The 21403-nt window shown below is 39.6% G+C and overlaps 1 protein-coding gene across 4 annotated transcripts in view; it reads right to left on the reverse strand.

Annotated features, from left to right (window-relative positions):
* Positions 1 to 1575: 1575 nt before the first annotated feature.
* PTGFR (prostaglandin F receptor) overlaps positions 1576 to 21403 on the reverse strand; it is a 20140-nt gene continuing 312 nt past the window's right edge. Inside the window, exons 1-3 of one of the 4 annotated variants that reach the window (XM_041483529.1) lie at positions 21292 to 21403; positions 19341 to 20188; positions 1576 to 3775 (exon numbers count right to left, since the gene is read on the reverse strand). In XM_041483529.1, the coding sequence (XP_041339463.1) occupies positions 3470 to 3775; positions 19341 to 20129 (1095 nt within the window). In that variant the 5' untranslated portion in view covers positions 20130 to 20188; positions 21292 to 21403 and the 3' untranslated portion in view covers positions 1576 to 3469. Of the gene's footprint in view, positions 3776 to 19340; positions 20189 to 20754; positions 20817 to 21291 lie in introns of those variants that run through there. The other 3 variants (XM_041483531.1, XM_041483528.1, XM_041483530.1) reach the window with 3 other exon arrangements.

Raw genomic sequence — 21403 nt, forward strand, 5'->3', positions numbered from 1 at the left:
TTTAAACAGCCCCTCTTTCATCTCACTTTTGAAACAGCATTACACTAACAGTATTTAAAAATTTCCTAGTAAATACCACAATTAGCTGACATTCAGCAGGAAAACATTGTTTGTTCAGAGTAAATATTTTTCTCAATATAATGCAGCAACCCTTAATAGAAAGTTGTTTGCTGAAATGAAAGACCAGTTTTGCCATTTTTATGGTGGCAGATTGCAGATGTTAAAACTGAAAAGCATCTGATTTTTTTTAAGGAAGCAATAAAAGTCACCAGAGGCATTGTAAATTCCCTTGGCATTTGAGCATTTTCCCAAGAAAATTAAATCTCATTCCAATCTATGCTGTTATTCAGTGAAGCTCTGAGTTACCTGTAACATCCTGGAGCAGTGCATTGGCAGGTAAGGCACATCTGAAAGGTCCCAACATCTTGTCCTAAAGGATCACCATGGCTACAGAACTGGTACATATTGCTATTCCTGAAATTGTTGCTCACATACCAGACTAAATTAATATAAACACTTAATATAGAGAAATCTGATAATAAACACACAAGGTGGACCCTTTGTCTCAAGAATCACATCTGAAAGACCTTGAACCTTGCTCTCCGTCTTTGTATCCAGGTAAAAAACTACAGGTATTTGCATAATCCCCGTGATGAGCAATTGCTTACTGATGGTTTCTTTCCTCAACACGTTGGTTCAGCCCAGGCTAGGACTTCATTTCAGGATAAAGTGCTTCCTTATATAGCCTGTTGTTGCTTAAAATCCCAGTTAGATTAAAATATTCTCCCACCCAGAGGATTTCCACAGTCATTAGTCAGAAATGAGATTCACTTTCTTCCCACCAGAGCACTTATTGCCCCTGCCTGCTCTGGAGGCACTAATTATTGCCAGCAGTAAACAGGCAGCTCATGACTGCTCGCATCGTTAGCCAACTTCTGAAGAGACCATCAGCTTATCCCTAAGCAGACTGTCCTCTTCTCCCTGCCTGGGCAATACTCAGACCCTAATGTGAAGCCATCCCACTGTTTTTTTAATAATCTCATATTCCATAAAACATATAACTTGCTAATCATACAACACAGCACATCGCTGGCTCTTCTGTGAGATGAAATTAAATGATAATCCAATCACTTTCAGTGGTAACAGGTCCTTGGGTGACTGTATCCTGAGCTGCCTCTGCAGGCTATCACATCACTGAGCAAGGCAAAATAGCCACAGCAAAACTCAAATGTTTTTTTCAGGATTCATAGTGTATGTGAAACACAGGCAGATACCCGGATAAACACACTTCCATCCCAAGCACCAAACTGCCTCAGTTCCACTTCTATTTGCATTTTCTAAGCATGGGTCATCAGAACATGATCTTCTCTGCCTCAGACCACCAACTGCCCTGGCCATGTGCAAGCACTGGCACCTCTTACCTGAATTCTCACTGGCCTCCTCTCTGCCTTCACACACATGGGAATGGTAGTGGTTGGATTGAATCCAGTGTGATGCTTTTTGTCATAAGGATTTTTTTTAATAACTCAGGATCATCTTTTTGGTTACACAAAAACACCTTAACTCTCAGGATACAGTTTGGTAACTTTAATGAGGCTTTGCAATTTACATTCAATGTGTATCAGTACACAAAATATAAGAAATCACATATACATATAAACTTTTCTTTTTTGTTTTACAAGCCAGCCAGAGTGAACAACACAAGCTACATTTATTCACACAACAAAATGGAACATTTTCAAGCTTCATTCACCAATCAAATATCTCAACAATTTACAGACCAACATTATTTTGCAGTTGCTAAAAAAACAATCTTCCATAGGTAACAAATAATTTATGTCAACAGATACAGTGACATCACACTCTATGAAATGAAAAAGCCAAGTTGAGCACTGACTGAATGCTTCCAGATTTCAGCAGAACTCACATGAAGCACTAGTGCAGAACTTATACCACCATCAAATCTGCCCACCGTTTATCAGCCCTACGACTGAGAAAAAAAATCACATACAGAAATTCTTTAGGGTAAATAAAGCCATTTCAGTACAGGGTTACTTAACCCACTTATTTGTCAACCTTTTTAAAACAAAAAGGAAATAGCTTTAAAAATTAAAAAAAAAAAGAAATATTTAAACCTTTTGGGTTTTTATCTTCTGACTTACAAACTATTCTCACATACAATATGAATTTGTACTTTGTGAATAGTTTTGGTCCCTCAGACTGTCTTCTTAGTGAATCTGTTTTTAACTACTTTGTTCAAATATACCAACACTTCACTAACATAGTTATTTGAAGTTAAGTAGGTAAAAATAACATAGACCTATCTTAAAACAATATCTCTCATTTTTGGCTTCTGAACAGCATACAGTCACAAAAACCAAAGCTTCTTTTAGCAGCATTAAAGGTGAAGGGCCTTCTGTGTGAAGCTGTCCTGAAAATTTTCTGGTACCTTCAAGTTATTGAATGCTCTCAGCTCTTCAGACACAGACCCTGCAAAAACTGAACATTCAGTTTGCTTTCACAAACTAAACCCTGCTCCCAAAGCAGTTCCCTGCAGAGGTGCTCATTTGGTCACATATTTTCACGACACACTTGTGACCTTTTACAAATGAAGCAGATGTACCACATGGAAATTTCAGTACATGCACCAGGGGAATGCTTCCAGAATCATCCTTCAGCTTGGGAGGGAGGGGGAAACCACTGTTTTCACGGACTAACCACTGTTTTATGCCTGTTAGTTTCAACAGAATTTGCTGAAAGGACTAAAAGCTCACCAATACACCTCAAAACATAACTATAAGGAAGCTGAGCTCATCTGCTTCTCTGTTCCCAAAGGGAACCTCGGGTTTTGTCAGTGATTTGAAAGGAACACTAACAATGATGCAGAGTTTTCAAATCTCCCAAAAATTAATGGAACAGTAAATGATTAAGAGATCAAGTCAATGAACCAAGCACAGTAGATCATGTAATAAACTGGGCATAAGGAAAATGTCTTTTATATATACAATTGGCAAATTCAATGCCTAGAAGCACAGAATACCCTTATGGAAAGGATGCTTGACTTTATTCTAGAAAACAGTGACTCTGCAAAGGATCTGAGGGTATCTCTGGTAGAAAATTCTACCCCTTTTGAAAATCACCCTGGAGATCACTTCTGCACTTTTAAGAAGTCAAGTTAAAGTGAAAGGTTTGGTGGGGAGTATTGTAAGGAGCCCTCTTCACTTTAGAATCCCTTCCAAAACTTGCACTGGAATGTTAAATCATCTATATTTTTCTCTTCCATGTACTAAAGTGAATTAAAACATTCAAGGGCATCTTTTGGAGTACCAATATCAAACTGGTAAGCAGTAATAGCAAACCACTCACAATTTAAAACAAATGCCAAACCACTGAGCCTTGGAACTCATTTTAAAGTACTGCCCACGCAGGAGAGTTGTCTCCATCATCTCTTCATAGACTGAGTTAAACTTTATTGTCCCATAGAGCTGAGAGGCTGGAGGTTTATCTGTTTGGAACTTCCTGGTGACTCTGATATTGCTGCAACCTTCAGAGAATTCTTGATGGAGCTGAGCTCCCACATGTGCAAGTTTATGACGTGCACGTCACAACATCCGCTTGTGATCTTGTAGAGATTCCTAAGAACAGCCTTCCGGAGGAGAATGTACACCCAGGGATCCAGAATCTGGTTCCACGTGGCCATCCGGAGAGCGAAAAGGATCGTTTCACAGGTGTCCTTTGAGCGGCCTTCGTTAATCCCAATTCTGGCCATGGTCACCTGAAAAGGGGAATATTTTAGAATTATGCATCCAAAAACACACAAAGAGAGTATTTAAGTTACCTGAAAAGCGAGTATTTTAAAACTGCACATTAAAAAACATACAAAGAGAGCATGTAAATGAGTAAAATCGTTTCAACATTGTCTCTAATCTTCACACCTTCACAGCATCAGTGCATCCCAAATTGCAACATAAATACTTTCAGGCATAAAAGATTTGTCATCCTAGAAATCCTCTAATGTTTTACAAAGGACATACATGTGCCCCTCCTGAATTACTTCTGCTGAACTTAAGCAGAGGATGGCAACCAGCCAGAGAACACCCTCCAAAATGAGGGATTGATCTAAGCAACAAGTAAAAACTTCATCCAGAATTTATCTAACAAAGCCTGCCAAGACTGTTCCAGAAATGGATTTTCTCAAGGACAGAATCCACTAGTAGGTCAGCCCGTTTTTATAACTATTTATTTTTTCACATTTTCCTAATTAAAGGCTGCATAAGGAACACAGTACCTTGACTTCAACAAGAAGATTCATGCTTTTTAAGCTGCAGCAGAGCACAATTTATTGACACTAGAGGATTTAGAGGTCTGTAGGAAAATTTAAGCCACGGTGACAAAAGCCACTTGTCAGTGGAGACATGAGGGTTTCATTCGCCTCTGGAAATGCTACAAGACATGGAGAGACCTCGAACAGCAACAACACTACCAGAGCCAATAATTCCACATGGAGGAATTCCAGACCAGCTCAGCAGGGCAGCATCTGGCAGAGGACACCCAAGGGCCACACCAGCCCAGCAAGCTGTGGCTCTGGCCCCCCTGCTCTGCAGAGACACAGCCCCAGGGAAACTCAGGCCACTGGGACTCCTGCCCTGCAGATACCTCCTTTACAGGCTGGCTGCCACTGGGCATTTGTAACCTGAGTTCCTGTGTGAGGAAAGCCTGGTCTGCCAAGCCAGGAATCTGCCAGAAGATGGTAAATTATCTCTCCCGGTTATTAATGCTGAAACCACATGAAGACTTTTTTGGTAGAACGATGAAACATTGTAAGGCTTTTTGTTCCAAAGCCTTTAAAGCACTGCAGTTATTTAACTAAGAAACAAGATATTTTACAACTGATGCTGTGAGTACACTGATTTATTGGGCAATGAGAAGTAGGGTCAGGCTGTCCATGCACAGGGTTGTAGTTTCAAAAAGATGCATTGAAAAGAAACTCAACAGCAAAACTAAAGAATAACAATGAATGAAGAGAGACACCTAAAGCTCAACATGCCAGCAAACCTATTTTACTTATTTTTAAATGCTTCTCTGTATTTCCAGACCCTACTTATAGCTTGCAGGTCACCACATCTGAGTGGTGCCATTCACAAGCTTGCATGGCACAAAGTGAACTCCAAAAAGGACTCTGAACTTGTTTGACGAAGCCTTTGATGGAGTGTTTATGTATGGCTTCTATGGGAGCAGCAAAGGAAGCCCCAGGAACACTGCTGAGGAAGCTGGTAGGACTGGCAGGAACACAGCTGGGAACTGGTGAGGGGAGAAGGAGGAATGTCTGAGCACCAAGCCAACACAAACACAAGCCAGTTCCCTGAATCTGCTTTTCACCCCAACCACTGGGCACATTCCTCTCTGACATCAGCAGCCCACCCAAACTTGAACAGCTCCTTTGGCTTCACATGGGATATTTTTTCAGGACAGTCTGCATTTTATTTATTAGAGGTCCAATACCACAAGGCAAACTCAGGCAGAATACTCCTTACTCTGCAAACAGGACTGGGCAGCAAAGGACAGCTCAACAGAGCTCACAGACCAATGTCCTTACCCCATACAGCATGTTTGACTTAATACAGACATAGAAGCTACTAATCTGCCTCTCAATGTACATAAAAATTCTTTTGTTGTTCCTCTCTCATATTCTCTGGAGTTAATAAATGCCAAATTCAGTGCAATTTCATGTCCAGAAAAAAAAAACAAAAAGCAGTAGCTCCATCCAGATATTGTAAAACTTTTTTTCTCATGTTACCTAGAACATTTGTGAGAAGTGTTTGCATTTAGAAGTAATTTGCATTTAGAAGTACCTCTAAGTGAATCCATTAATTTGCTGTTCAACATAAACGACTTCTGCTTTGATTATGGATTTGCATGAAGTAAATCAGGACAACAAGGAAAACTGATACATAAGATATAGATTCTGACTTGGAGAAGTTTCATCCAGAACATTTCAGCTGCCTCTTCTGAACATCAGACATACAAAAAATAATCCATCTAAATTCACACAGAGCAAGTAGAGCTTATGTCCACAGACACACATTTAAGCAACTCAGCTGTAGGTCCCTGGATTCGAAACAGTAAGATAAAATCTAATTATCTAAAAATTTTGTTTTATAAGATTTTCCTAACCATATTACTAACTCTATTTGGGAGTATTATGCAGAAATTTAAAAATATTTTCTTTCTTATCTCTCTAAAACTAATATAAAAGCTTTTTGGAGTTCTGAGAGGCCAAGATTTCCACACAGAAATGGAATAAGACAGAGAATCTCATTGCAGCCCTAAGCATGAGCATTTTTATACTAAATTACTTGTGGCAGAGCAGCAGGATATGTTGCCATCACTTTGAGTATGAAGTGAGAGAGTTTCACTCCTCCAAAGAGACTGCCTTCTTCTGGGGGTTCTTCACATCTTCTGAAAAATCATGTAAGAAAACTGCAAGCAACTGTGCAAAGAGGAGACTATGTTCTGGAGTCTTTCTAAAATGATCTGCTGATTTCTAGAACAAGACTTAAACTTCAGTGGAAGAGGGGTGGAATGGAATGAAGTTAATATAAATTATTATTTCTCTAACATTTTCACAGTCTATTTATGTAAATATAAATTCTTAAAATACTGTTCCGAAGTCAGTTTGAAACCATAGCTTATAAAAAAGATAATACACTACCAGCTGTTTAACAAAGGATTTCATTGAAGCAAAACACACAGACAGTCTGGATTTTCTTCCTGGGTGTGAGAAATTCATGTCACTGAAATGGTTCAAGTCATCAGCTCAGAAATTGCCACCAGAACTTGGTGCAGTGCCAAGTGGACTTTTGAAAGTGGGACCACCTCCATGGGCACAAAAAGAACACTTCAATTATTCTTATTTGAGTGTTAGAGGTCAATCATTGGTTCAAAGTCAGGGAACCAGTTCAAACCCTCTTTTCCTTTCCCTGCAAGTCCACCAGGCTGGTGTGACAAAGGAATTCTGTTCTCTGTAGGCAGCAGTACTCAAGTGGGGAAGAGGCAGCACTATTGCATCACATCTAATCACCTTTGATCTCCACAACTGAAGTTAACATTCATGCAGATTCAGCAGCATGACTCAAAAAATTAATCCCCAGCTGGTAAATAATACACGTAACTCATGGCATTTTCTAACATATTTAGAAATGTAAGAAACCAAGTAGCACTCTGCTGATTTATACACTGTTTATATGAAGACAGCTGTAGTATGTCTCCCTGGTTTGCAAAAAAAAAAAAAAAAAAAAAAAAAAAAAATCACGTGATGTGACTATGACAATTCAAACTTTCTTTATAAAAGGTACTATAAAAGCACAACTTTAAAAGCAATTTTTTAAACCAAGGCTGCCTGCTTGAAAGATGTAAAGTTACTCTGACTCATGCTAGTCCTTGCTGGTTTAAGAAAGGATCTGAGAATTCAGTGTCCCTAAAAATATAGAGAGAGAAATCAGATTTGTGTCAAGGAAGCACTTGACACAATACATTAAACTTCTACTTACTTTTCGTCCAATCTTATGCTTCATTAAAACCAAATCTCATTTTGCAAGGTCCAGAAAGTCTGATGGAAAATTTTTTTAAACATTTTGAAATTGTTGACTTCTTCAATTCTGCACCTAGCAGACAGCATCAGAGAATTACCATTTCCCTTAGGGACAAAGCTCAGGGCAATAAACCAAAAAATTGCTCCAAGGCTTCACACCACTCTTCAAACATAAACAGCACTAATTTAATTTTCCTTGCAATTGGATCTACACAAGGACAACCAATAGGCTCAAAGGCTGTGCTGCTTAGTCACATTCCTGTTAGTACTCAAGGACAGCCAGTCAAAACAAGCAGCTGACTTTAGAGCTAGTTAAGAAATAAGACAAAAATGAGACTTTGATGCATTTCATCTCACAGGCTCTAAATCCAGGTTCTATCCTTGACTTCAGGAAACTGGATAAAACCCAGTCACCAAGAGACTGACATGGAAAGCAGAATAGACAAATATCGGAAATTCTTGTTTTCTGCAGCTCAGCCTTCAGACTCACTTCCCTGTGGGAACCTTGCAGACCCTCCCAAGCCTCTTCCTTTGGATTTCCTTACAAGCCATTCTGAGGATTTCCATTAATGGAAGGAAGTCCATGGATTCTTCAGTATTTGCACAACACTTCTATTTTGTCACTATTGCTTATGTCGAACCCTGAGGTGCAAATCCCCTTCCTCTAAACCACAGAGGTTTCAAGGCAGAACTTTACTGATCCCAGTCCACTAAAACAAAAAATATACACTTATTTTGAATTCCTAGAGTTTTTGGAACTTTTCATTTTATAAAAGCAGCTTCAGGCTAACAGGCAAGGGATCTTACAGGATGACATTTTGTAGTACTCTATAAACACAGATCTTAAGAAAATAAATTTGCAAAATAGTGTGAGAAAGAAATAAAAATGCATATAACTTCACATTTTATGTACCATTTTATATCTCCCAAGTAGAACTGTTAAAAAAGAAACACTGACAGCAAATTGCCTGTACCATTGCTATATTGATCTTGCAGTGTACAAGCCAAGCATTTGTTGCAACAAAGCTGAGTATGCTTCGTTTTATTTTGATGTGATTCTGCAAGTCAGTTTAAAAACAAGAGCTTCCAAGAACAATATGCAGTGCACCACTTCTGCCATCAAAATATTAATACACACACTGTTCTACTTATGCCTTCAAACAGATCTGTATATTTTTCCCCTAATGTTTTCCTTTCCCTTTCTAAAAGAAAAACATTAACTATATCTTCAACTTTTATATACCAGACGATCATTTAGCTTAGCAATTGAATTCTAACTGAGCATAGTGATTTTATTAAAAAATGCCAATTTTAAAAGGTATTGTAGACAACAAAATATATGAGCCAGCTTTCTACCACATTAGAGCCCAGGGAATACTTTTAAGAGCATGTGTAGTAATTCCTTAAGTACAATTTGGCAGGATGAGCATGATGAGAAGTAGCATTAGAACAAGGGAGTCTCCTTTTCTCTCGTGTGTATTTCTGTGATAAAATAACAATGCCACTAAAACAATAAGAGTGGATCCACTGGCTCACTATTTGCCCCCCTTAAAAAGGAACTGCATAAACATTTTGAAGGGATTGTTAAGCTACAGAGGTGTGAAAGAGGTGTGAAAAGTCCAAAAAGTAGAGAGAAAACAGGAAAACACAAAATTTTTCACAAAGCAAATGCAAATATTTTCTCATATTCCTTTCTCAGACACAGCCTAGTCTGTGACCAGGCAATTTGTCACTGAAGTTGACAGGAAAGAAATTATGAAGTAAGCCTCGTAACCAGAGGGCAGGGGCAGGTCTGTATGCATGAACTTGCAAACATTAAGTGAAGTTTTTCTTTTCTGTCAACTTTCCGCTTAGACACTACCTATTTTGCATCAGTTTTGCAGTAGGATAAATTCATGTTGGGCTTGAATAAATCATTTGAGGTCACCTCTTTCTCCTAAATAATCCAAATATTTCTATCTTGGATTGACAATCCTTTCCTTGCCATCAAAGTAAGAAATACTTCAGTTCAAGTAGCTAGCAATGTAATTACTCTCACAGCTTAATTGATAACTCATTTGAAAGGAAAGCATTGTGGGTACGGATAGAAAAGATTCTAGCATTGGAAACAGCAGATGACTCACTTCATAATGAAAAGACATAGCGTCCATACCAAAGTCAAATAAACAACCTGTTTCCTGAGCTACATGCTTTAAAGCTACAAGAAAGCATGTTTCAGCAGCATGAGGAATGTATTCCTGCCTAAGAACAAGGAATACAAATTGTAACAGAAAACCTCTTGCACAAAAAAAATTATTTTATGGATAGAATGAAAATATTCTTTACCCAGCAATGCCAGAGAATCTTTACACAACAATTTAAAGGATCAGAAAATGAGGGAGTACATCTAATACCTATAATAGGGACCATCCTTAAGTATTTAGGAAGGCAAGGACTATACATATTTGGGATTAATTTATCCTTCCATTAGTGTCAGTTGGATAAAGTTTCAAACCCTAGAAATGATCTATTACTTCTCCGTTGTTGCTTTACTTTTACAGGTTTTCACACTCATTTGGGGAAAAAATGTATTTTTAATGCTTAAATAAATATTCTAATTTATTTAGGAGCAACAGAACTTCTCCCACTAATAACCTACAAATATCCCAAGAAAGAATCACAAATAACACACAATGCTGGGGATGAAGATAACAGCCTGAATGATGAAAAAAGCAACTATATGCAGACAGCCTGGGGGAAGAGGAGTTGTAGAGGTCCACAACCATAGAACAGACTGAAAAAGTTGGAAGAGACCTTTACAATCATCAAATCCAACCATTACCCCAGCACCACCATGCTCACGCCCAAGTACCACATTCACACACCTTTTGAACACTTCCAGGGATGGTGATTCCAGCACTTCCCTGGGCAGCCTATTCCAATGCCTCATCACCCTTTCAATGAAGAAATGTCTTCCTAATTTCTATTTAAACCTTCACTGGTGATCCTGTCCTTGTTGAAGATGGACTGGAGTCACAGTCACCTAAGCACTCGGTGCTATCTGATCTGCAGTGCTTGAAGAAATCTCACTGGAGGCAAAAGAAGACACGATGCATTGCTTTCCTGTCATTCTTTTTAGATCACCTTTGTTAAAGTGACTTATTCTGTGTATCATTCTGAAGGAGTAAACTAAGCAGCTATGATCAGAAATATCAAGACTAATGAATTAGCAATAGATCTACCAAGTTGAAATATATAATTCGCAATTACCTTTTTCTTTTTTCTTGGAAAATAAATTGCAAGGGCCTATTGTGCTCAACCACCTTTCAGGAGGAGGATGGAAGAGAAAAATCAAGTCTCCATTTAAAAGTGATTTATTTCTTACTTCTGAATTACTTCTGCAAAAGTACCACCTCTGGTAAAAGGTGGATTCAATTTTATTTCCAATTCACTAATGAACTGTAAATCCTAAAGAAACTGCTACCACTGACTCCTTTCCGCTTCTCTTTCTCTCTTCCATGCAGTGAAGCAGATGGGAATATAGCTGGTCCCATCCCTCCCAGCACAAGAGTCTTCCTCCCCATTTACTCATGTCCTGATGTCAGTCATCACGAGGTTACTCTTGAGCAGATTCACCAAATCCTTTCCATCCCACCCCACTCCTGTAACTTTGGGAGCCCAAACCTCCTGAGGGGCAGCACACAGGTCCAGGACAGCAGGAGATGGCACAGTACCTCCAAAGCAGCTTCTGTTCATTCCACTTCTTCCTGTTCATCTGTTTCACCTCACCCAATATGAAAATTAATCCCACAGAAAGAGTCACGACTGCTGAAACTTCAGTGCCACCCCTGGTGTGAACCCTCTCTGCAACGCTCTGCTCCCTGAGCACTGCTGTTTCCAAAATCACACCCACAGGAGCTGCAATGTGGGCACACAGGGAACCTCCATCCTCAGGGAGCCTCAACCCAAACTGCAACTCAGCAATTCCTCTCAGACATTAACCAATTCTACAGCACCAGAGACACAAGTAACTTGTGCTAGAAAGCACCATGCCACACTTCAGATAGTGAATTAACACCATAATAATTATAATAATAAATATTCTCTCACAGAATATATGAATATATATTACACCCTGATGTCTGTCATTAAAACTGGTGAGGATGAAGGACCTTCTGGAGTTTTTCCATGTGAGTGTATTACTCCCTGAGATTTTTCAGCAACAACTTTACCATTTAAAGTGTTTAGATAGTCAGGAAAGACAGCTTTCCTAAAATAACCACCCAAAAATGGGTATGCCATGTATGACATTTTCCAAAGATGGTTATGCAGTGTATGACATTTTCAAGTAAGAAATGCCTGAATAAGTGTAATATCTAGGAAACAGGAAGAATTCTCTTATCTCAAACAATGCAATGAATGTCAATCCGACTTACTTTTTAATATCAAACACAGAATCCAAAAACTTAACCAAGTGAAATAATCAAGGTAAGGTTATGAATGGCAAATTTGTGAAGTTTTTCAGAATTTGAAGTGAATTTTTGGTGAAGTTTTCAGAATTTGATTTCTTGAGATGGCAACTTCAAAACTGAAAAAAAAAAAACCAACCCATATTTTCTGTGAAAGTCCCTGACTTCTATTTGAAACAAAATACTGTATTTCATAGTTTAATTCTGTATATACAGAATTAATCTGAATTTAAAAATCGCGAAGCAAACAATTATAAAAGAAAACCAGAAGCACATTATTCTGAAAATGCCATGTTCTCACGTAACTGGAAACCTGCCTTCCCTACTTTTTCTCTCCAAAACAAACAACCTTATTGTATTCTGATGGCACTGCATTAATAGAAAAGGCTTTACGCAAATTTTTCCAAACAGCACAAGTAAACATAGATAACAAAAATTCTATTTATGCCTCCCCAGAAGCCTCTGGTAAAGGGCAATATGTCAATCTCAGCCCTCCTTCCTTCCCTGGTTCCTACCATCACTGCCCATTTCTTCTCCAGCACTTTCCTGCTGAGAGTATCTCAGCTCCCTGACTTCTGAGAGGGGGAGGTAAACACTTGAATTACAAATATAGCCACAATTACTATAGACTTTCTAAGCACTCTGTGATGAACTACACCCTGGCCCATGCTTATAAACATTTTTGTTAAAATGATTCATGTTTCTCAGAAAGGATAAGGCCTGTAAGATCTCTATGTACTGTAAAAAGATGACAATAGGAAGAGACCAATTCTGAACACCAAAATAGTACTTTTAAAATTCAGTATCATTTTAGGTAGGTATAGTCTAAAATTAATGTAATTCCAATTTTCATGTAACCTGGTGGAATTAGGCAGCTGTGTTACTTAAGAACACAAAATTAAAGAAAATTCTCTATAACCAATACTAAGAAAGGTATGAACATCTTATCCAAAGGTTTCCTAGAAACACATCTGAACAGGAGGATTGGACTTTTAAACACATTGTATTAAACTTTGTCACTCTCTCAACCATCACGTGCAAATTCCTTCCAGGACTATTTTCTTGGGGACAAACAACAGCACACTCAAATTGTCTGAGCTGCTAAATAAATCTTATTCCATGGAAAACTAAGCTGGAAAGAAACTTCTGTCTTGAGATTAACAAAAACTTCAATCAAAATGAGTGTTCTCTTTCCTCTTAACCTGTAAAATGAGTTATGTATTTCAAAATACCTTTTGGGCCATAATATTAGCAAAGAGAGTAATCTTTCAGTAATTTAACCTTGAGTTATCAGATGCTAGGAGAAACTCAAGCAAGAGCAGTAATTGAATTTGCACAGTTAATGGATCTATTGAGAAACTCAAGCAAGCAAGACCATGATAGGAGTGGGAGCCCTTTCTCTAATTTGGCTCAAAAAGACAATCAAACTTGAGAATTCTTTTTCAGAGGAGCTCAGGGAGCATTTTATTCATTCAAACTGACACTCCTGATCTCCTCTGACACAGCAAAGTCTGGAAAACAAATAACTACCTACAGTCAACAACAACTATCCCTATATCAATGCTGCAGGCTAGAGGTAAAGAGGCATACCCAGCAGCCCTGCTGCTGGCAAAAAGCTTTTTTTTCCTTTCCCCATGACACTGCTTCATTTATTAAAACCACTGTGACAGCAGTGGGCTCCTAACATGGGCCTGCACTCATCCTCAGAGATGCACAGACAGTGTCCAAGGGGTTCTCTATCCCACGGGAGACTTGCCCTAGCACAGGCAGGTGTGAGGTGTCCCACACCCCACACAAACCTCTTCTGCTGACAAGGCATCCTGTCCTTGTGCAGCATCAGCAGACAAACCTTCTAGAAAGAACTCAACGACAAAAGCCAGCACAAGCATAGGAATTATCACTGATTATCTTCTTTAAAATCTGAGCCCTTGAAAAGGACAGGTAAATGTTGTTTTCCCCTCTGAAAGCCTTGAAACAGCACTGAAAGCCGCAAGGTTAGCTGAACATATTTAAGTGTATCTCTTTCACTCTTCAGAAACACACCTGTGGAAACTGAAAGCCTAATTGATTATTTTTCAAAAAAACAGATCGTTCTCCCTGTTGACAGTGCCTGTGCGGGCACAACAAGCTCACGGTGGCTGCAGCTTTGACTAATAAAAACTAAGATAATAACAAACTTCTGCAGAGCAGCCTCACACGGACCTGCATCTTGGGACATCTCCCTGCTTCTCCTCAGCTGCACTTTCTGATTCTGAGAAATCACCAGTCGCAAGAGCACAAGGGATAACTTTTTCAGTAACTCTTAAGCTGTAGGGACAATACAACCAGCAATGAAGGCATACAAACAGAATTAATAAAGCAACAAGCTCACATATATGATGTCCATTGCACACATAAGGCAGTGCAACAGAAATTAAACTGCCACCTAAATAAAGAAGACAGAAAACAAGAATAGAGGGAGAGACTTCAAGAGTAACACAGGTATGAACACCTGACGAAGTGTACACAAGGCTACACATGCAAAAACACTCAAACGAGATGTAGAGGATTGCCTTGCACATCCAACTACCTTATACTGTGCACAGAACGTGGCTCAGAAGTTACTTAGTGCAAAACCTGCAAAAAACTGAGCTCCTTAGCAGATACCAGCCCTGAGCCTGGCTCTGCACCCAAACAGCTGGTGGAGCAGCCAGGCTGGGATGGGGTAAGGGCATTCCAGTGAAAGCCTCCCTGTTAGTACAGCAGCTTCTCACCAGCTCCAGAGCACACTGTCTGAAAGGACCACTCAGACCAGCACCTGCAGCTTCTGAGTTGAAGTGATTCAATAAATCACAAGCTGAACGCAGCCCTAGGTGCACGAAAAGCAGTCACCAAGCCTCACTGCATGAGACAGTCTGGGGACAAGAAAAAGTCAGAGCAAGTTCAGGGAGACACAATTAGCATAACAAATTGGAAAGAGAAGAGATTACATGAGAAGGGGCTGATAAAAATTCATCTAAGCAATAAAAAAGCAACTGAATAACAGTTGATTTATTCATATGAAATAAACAGAGTTCTTTCCAATAAAAACAGGAATGGCTATTTCCAGCAGTAGAGGGGAGGTAAAACTGGAATGAAATTAATCAGTTAACTGCATGGAAAAAGATCCTAACAAGAATAATTTGAATGTAAAAGTATTTTTCTCAGGCTGTGTTTCACACATGAAAAAGATTAGAAATTTCTCCGTATCATAATTTGTTCCTGTAAATAAATTCACTCTGAAATAAATCTCTCCTGTCCATAGTTACACACAGTTCTCTTTGCTACTCCAGAAAAACAAATTTTATAATATGTTTATCCCTTGAGCCCTACAGAATACGACATAGCGATGTCAGAATTTGCTCATACAAGCACAGCTCCAAACCAAGCTGTTTCATGACACGCCAAATGTCAAGTGACAGCCAAAAAACAGCTTTATGTAACAATGTATTTCATCAGAGGTGCTTGTCACAAAATGCTCCTGCCCAGTTATTTGCTTTGGGAATGCAGCCTCTAGGGACCAAATTCATCCAGCAAAATTGGCATACCCTTAGCAAAGGGCTAAGGCTCTCTCAAGGATGAAGAAAGCGGAGAAGTTGAACGTAGTATCTTCAGAACATATTTACCTGGAATTACCCATCACAAAGCAAAATTACTTGGACTGTCAGAACAACTGTGCCTCTGCAAACCATTGACTACATATATTATTATAAAACTCATTAATTTCCCATTTTTGGTTTTTGGTTTTTTTTTGTGAATTTTCTCCTGTCAACTCCTAGCCATCAGTGTTCCCCCATAAGGGAAGAAGCAGGGAGCACCTCTCATTCTCATAATTCATTAAGGGAAGATTCCCTCACAGTGGCAGAAAACTCGGAAAAGCTGCTTATTTCTGAAAAGAGATGAGATGGAGCTTTGGGAAAGAAATCCAAAGGAAAAAAAAGAAATCAGAAGGTCCCTGTCCAAGAGCCACGGGGAGAGCTCCACATTGCCATGCCATGGGCTTTTGAAAAACGCTCCATCCGTATCTTCAGGAATCTTAAAACAGAGGTGGTGACTGATTACAATACTATTTATTGTTATTTATATTATTAAGTATTAGCTATATATACATTTACACACATGTATAAATAGGCCTCCAAACAACTTCACTATCACTGAGCAGATGCAGAAGTCAAGTTCAGTTCCACTCCAGACACCATAAAGGAAAATCCAGGGTCTTGTGACTCTAATGACATCTGAAAATGAGTTTCTCACAGGACAGTGACAATGTCAGAATATTAACTCCAGTTGGAAAAAAAAAAAATTCATTTAAAATCTAATAGTGAAGTAAATCTGCAGTTGGATTACAGTATTGGACAGACTCGGTTAGGGTAGCCCTACACATATGTCAATGGACATACCAGACTAGATGGAAAACAGAAGGGAAATAAATTAAAACTCCCCCAACACCAAATGAATCCAAACTCTTGTATCTGCAAACCACATGTGGTATAAAACGTATTGCCTTCCTCCACTTTCTCTTCCAGAAGTTTATTTGGTTTCTAATAACTTTGGTTTACTTTGAGGCAATTTACTCTCAAGAAACATTTTGTTCTGTATACTCTTTGGGACAGAGAACATAGGTAGAATTCACAATTCAAACACTAGACTTCAAATTCTGACTTTTAGATTTAGCTTGGAGAAAAAAAATTAAAGAAGCAAATGATCACAGAAGAAGCATGTATTTACATCCTTTTCCAGAGAATTTCACCTACAAACACCTGCTCATATTTATATCAAGAAATACTTATTTTGGTATATGATGATTATATTACAGAATGTAAACCAGTCTTTTCACAAATTAAAAGCCCTGAGACCTTTCAGATGTATCAGACAAGCAGGTTTGAATCAGCAATTAATATAAAGCATGTAAGTTGATAAACCCTGGATCACTTCAATGTAGCACTTGAGCAGTATGCTCCGGACAAAACTTTATTCTACTGCAGGCCAAAAAACTTGCTAAATTAACACCACACTTGTAATTCTGTTTGTACTCAGTTGCTATCAAAACAAGTAATGGATAAATAAATCTGCAAATCAACTGGTATAAACTCTATGATCCTAACAGCTATGAAGGGAAATACCCACAAAGGACCCTGTCCCACTGCATTTCCCACCGAAACTTTCTGGCTAAAACACTGACTGTTCACTTCCTTGAAACTTTGTTCCAAGAATCTAACCCCCCACTATATCTACTTTTTTTGGTTTTTAAACCCTTCCTTTCCAAGCTAAATTTATCCACGTTGCAGAACTATTTTTCATAATACCAGGCTGATTTTGGCGTTAAGTTTGGCTCATCTCATTTCAAAAGAAATCCAGAGGCAAAGCATCACAAAGCACCAGCAGATTTGCCACCCAATGAATCAGAATTCCTTGTGAACCAGCTTCCCTCTGCAACACAGTCCCAAAAAACACCATGTCCAAAATTAAGCAAGAACTTGTTCACTGGCCTGCATCACAAGCTGATGCAAACACCAACTCCAAAAAGGGTCTGAAAAAAAATTCCTGCTAGACCAATAATTCATCTTCAACAACCACTTAGATGAAGTTAAATATTTTAACAAAAGTAGTGCTGGATTTCATTAGATTGCCACGATTTCTAAAACTATAATTTTATACATACTTAATATACACCATAATTAAAACTGAATGGCATAACAAAATCAACCAGTAGTAGTTGCAATTTAGTGTCCCTTAATGTGTTGAATAAATGAAGCATCTCTTTTCATCTAAAAAAGTTTATAGCTCTTCTGACACCCAAGGTTTTTGCAAAACCAAATTAATCCCTGCTTTTAAGAACAATTATTTTAAATTAAAATAAATGTCATCAGAGGATAATAATGCTGCTTTTTCATGGAAAGTGAAGTCATCATATGAGATCCTTATTTTGAAAACCATTCTATGGCTTGCACCAAACTTCAGACAGTGTCTGAAATAACTGTAAAGAAGTTCCCTACAAAACCTGCTCTGCTGCTCTGACAACTTTGTTTATGCTCCATACACTACGGCCACGACACTGACAGAAGCCAACATGAATTCAAACTATGCTGCAGAGCAAGACTAGAAAAATTCTCTGTGATTGGAACAAAATTGAAAGTGTTTTGTGCATTTCAGTGATTGCAGACATTCATACCTAGACTTTGCCTTGAAGCTGGCAATGCTGGATTAATGAAATGCTACCTGCCAGATACCAAACTGCTGCAGCCAGGCTAGAGTCAGTATCTAATTTTTGACTAACTCAGGTAACTTCAGACTCTACCACAGGCAGTGAGCAGATGAAATACAGCTGGATCTGATACAGATCTCAGACTTAAATGTCAGTATTTGTCAGCTCAAACCAAAATTGCCCATTTATATCACTGAAAAACTACAGGACCCTGTTTCGAGGGAAGTTAAGATTCCATGTTACTTGTGATTTTAAACCCTCTGACCGTAGCAAAAAAACTAAATTTCTTCAGACAAGTTTTCTACACTAAAAGAGGCTAAGCTAACAGCAGCTTTCTAATGCCATGATACAGCTGGAGCTGTCAAATTCTTTCCCGTATCACAATCCCACCTCCTCTGACCTGCTCACTGACAGAGCAGGCACTACCAGCACTGACCCTGTGGGAGTCAGAGCAGGGACAGTCCCAGAGCAGCTCTGCTGCTCATCTGTCCACATTACAAACCCAGCTTGCTTAGGTCTAAACCACATGTTGATTTCAACCCACTGCCAACCACTGTTTTTCAACAGAACCCTAAAGCAAAGCCCTTCACACCCTGATAATGGAGGGGAGGGTTTTTAGGTTCTTAACTGTTATCTGCCCTAGCAAAGCTCACAAGTAGCAGTAAACTGTTGAAATAACAGCAATCAGACTGCCATAAATAAAAAAAATATTTACACCATACAGAGTAAAAAGACTTCCCAATCCTAGATTTCACTGAATTTTTGGAAGAGCTCAGTATTTGTTCTGAATTATTCTAGCCATGATTCTTCTACCTCTGTCCGCTCCACAGTACTGGAAATGTAGTCCTCACAATCACTACATATTTAGCTTAGTCTATTATTAATCAGAAGTGGAGAATAACTACCATTTTTATACATGTATAAGTACATACATTATGGGCAATATGCTATAAAACTACTATCAGTGTGTGGGTGGAGCTGTTATCACATCTTAAGTGCTTTAAAACCTGGAGACAAAAAAGTATAACTTTTATACAGTGATGTGCATTAAACATTGGCAAATACATTATGCTCTTACCAGGAATGGGCTCCAGCAAATGCAAGAAACACACATTATAGCCAAGAGCTGAATGATCATTTCAAAATGATGAGATCTGCCTTGTCTTTGTTGACTTTTAAATTTGACTCTTAAGAGGGTAATTCCTGTGACAGCATTGCACAGGAATGAAATAGCAAGGGCCAGGAACCCAAGGCAAGAAAAAAGTAAGAGATAAAATCTGTCTTCCCAGTCCTCAACATGTTCGGTTTTATAGAAGCACCAGGTCCTCGATGCTTGAATTTGGTAGGCTCTAAACCTAAGAACAGGCAGCAAAGCTATAAGAACAGCAAACAGACATACCATAGTCAACATCATTTTCACATGTCTAGAAGTCATTTTTGTAGAGTGAAATATTGGCTTAGTGACTCCAATGCACCGTTCAACAGCCATCACACTGCCCAGGAACAGTGGGCACAAACCAAAGAAAACCATGGAGATGCCAAAAACACTGCACAGAATGTTGGACTGGTTAAATCGAATCCAGTCTTTATCTGATGCATACACAAACACTGCAATGGCTCCATTGATGAGGTGACCGAAGAGATCTGTGACAACCAAACCACTGGCAAGAAGCAAAAAGGAGGCTTTTGATTTCTGTCTGAATCTCTGGTATGCCTTCATGAGAATTACTATTGCAAGACTGTTGGACAAAATTCCCACCGTCATGAAGATTATTGAGAAGAAAACTGAAATCTTTTTCTCCGTGTGGCATGTTGTGTTTTTCAAGACTCCAAATCCAGCCAGCCCTGGTGATTTTGAACTGTTCATGGTTAGGAAAGGAGATGCAGCCCTCAAACCATTTCAGCAGTCTTGCAATCAAAAGGCATCTGCAATTATAAAAACAAATATACACAATGCTGTAAAAGGCATACCACTGTTCAAATGACATTTGAAGCAGAAATTCCATAATATTAGTCTGTGGTACAAATCTAATTTTCCGCTTTTCTGAGTGATATGATATGGCATCACATTTTAAGTTCATCATGCACAGGGTAAAACAATTATCTGCAAGCATTACACAATGCAAGTATAGCCTAAAGGAAATTTAGAGTCCCTGCATGCATAATAAACACAAAATAATGTATAAAATATATCATGGTTATGTACATGCAGTAAGATAAACAATACAAACAAATCTGGAGGTTAAACTACGCTAAACAAATGTTTTTGCAACAAACTCCAAGAATGACAGTATTTAACCAGCCCAGCCACAGTCAAAAGTGAAATACTGAAACTGGAGCATTTTGAGATCATAATCACACTTTTTAAACATTTATTTTCAAAACAATTCTACTCCCACAAATTCAAGTTTCAAAGCTTTAACCTAACCAGCACTGAAGCCTTCAAGTTCCCAGAGCCCTCGCTGAAGCACAAACTTAGTTTTTAGACGCACCGTAATTCAGAAACCAATTCCGCAAGTTACTTTGCACTTTATCTCCCATCTCTACTCCAAGGACATTCCTAATAGCAAAACCTCCCCAGGTTCCCAGGCGGAGGGGGTGGAAAAGTAGGGGGAAGAAATAAAAAAATAAAAAACAAAAAGCGGTCGTTAACAACCCGTATTACAAACTGGTGCTGAAGCCCCTCGGTTCCTGAGCTACATCGGGAACGGGACACGCCGGACCGAGGCAGCTCTGCCGCTCGGGAGCGCTCGGCGGAGCGCGGCCGGCGAACTCCTCAGACGGAGCGGCACGGCACGGAGCGGCACGGCACGGAGCGGCACGGCACGGCTCCCCGCGCCCAGCCCTGCGCTTCGCGGGCGCGCACCGACAGCAGCCCCGGTGCCGGAGCAGCGGCACTCCCGCCCCCGACTCGTTCTCCCTTAAGCGCTGCCGCCACCGGGGGCGGGGCGAGCCCGGCTCGCCGGGCACAAGTGTCACGGTGCCCGCCGGCCCGGGCCAGCCCCGCCGCGCCACCGCTCCTTCCCTACCCCGCTCTCGGTGTCCGTCCCGGCCCCGCCGCCGCTCACGTTCGCTTCGCCCCGCGGGGCCGGAGAGGAGCGCAGCGCGGAGCTCCGCCGGCCGCCACCGCTGCCGAGCCCC

The sequence above is a fragment of the Pyrgilauda ruficollis genome, unplaced genomic scaffold, assembly GCF_017590135.1.
Source record: "Pyrgilauda ruficollis isolate IOZ18807 unplaced genomic scaffold, ASM1759013v1 scaffold6, whole genome shotgun sequence".
Taxonomy (NCBI): domain Eukaryota; kingdom Metazoa; phylum Chordata; class Aves; order Passeriformes; family Passeridae; genus Pyrgilauda; species Pyrgilauda ruficollis.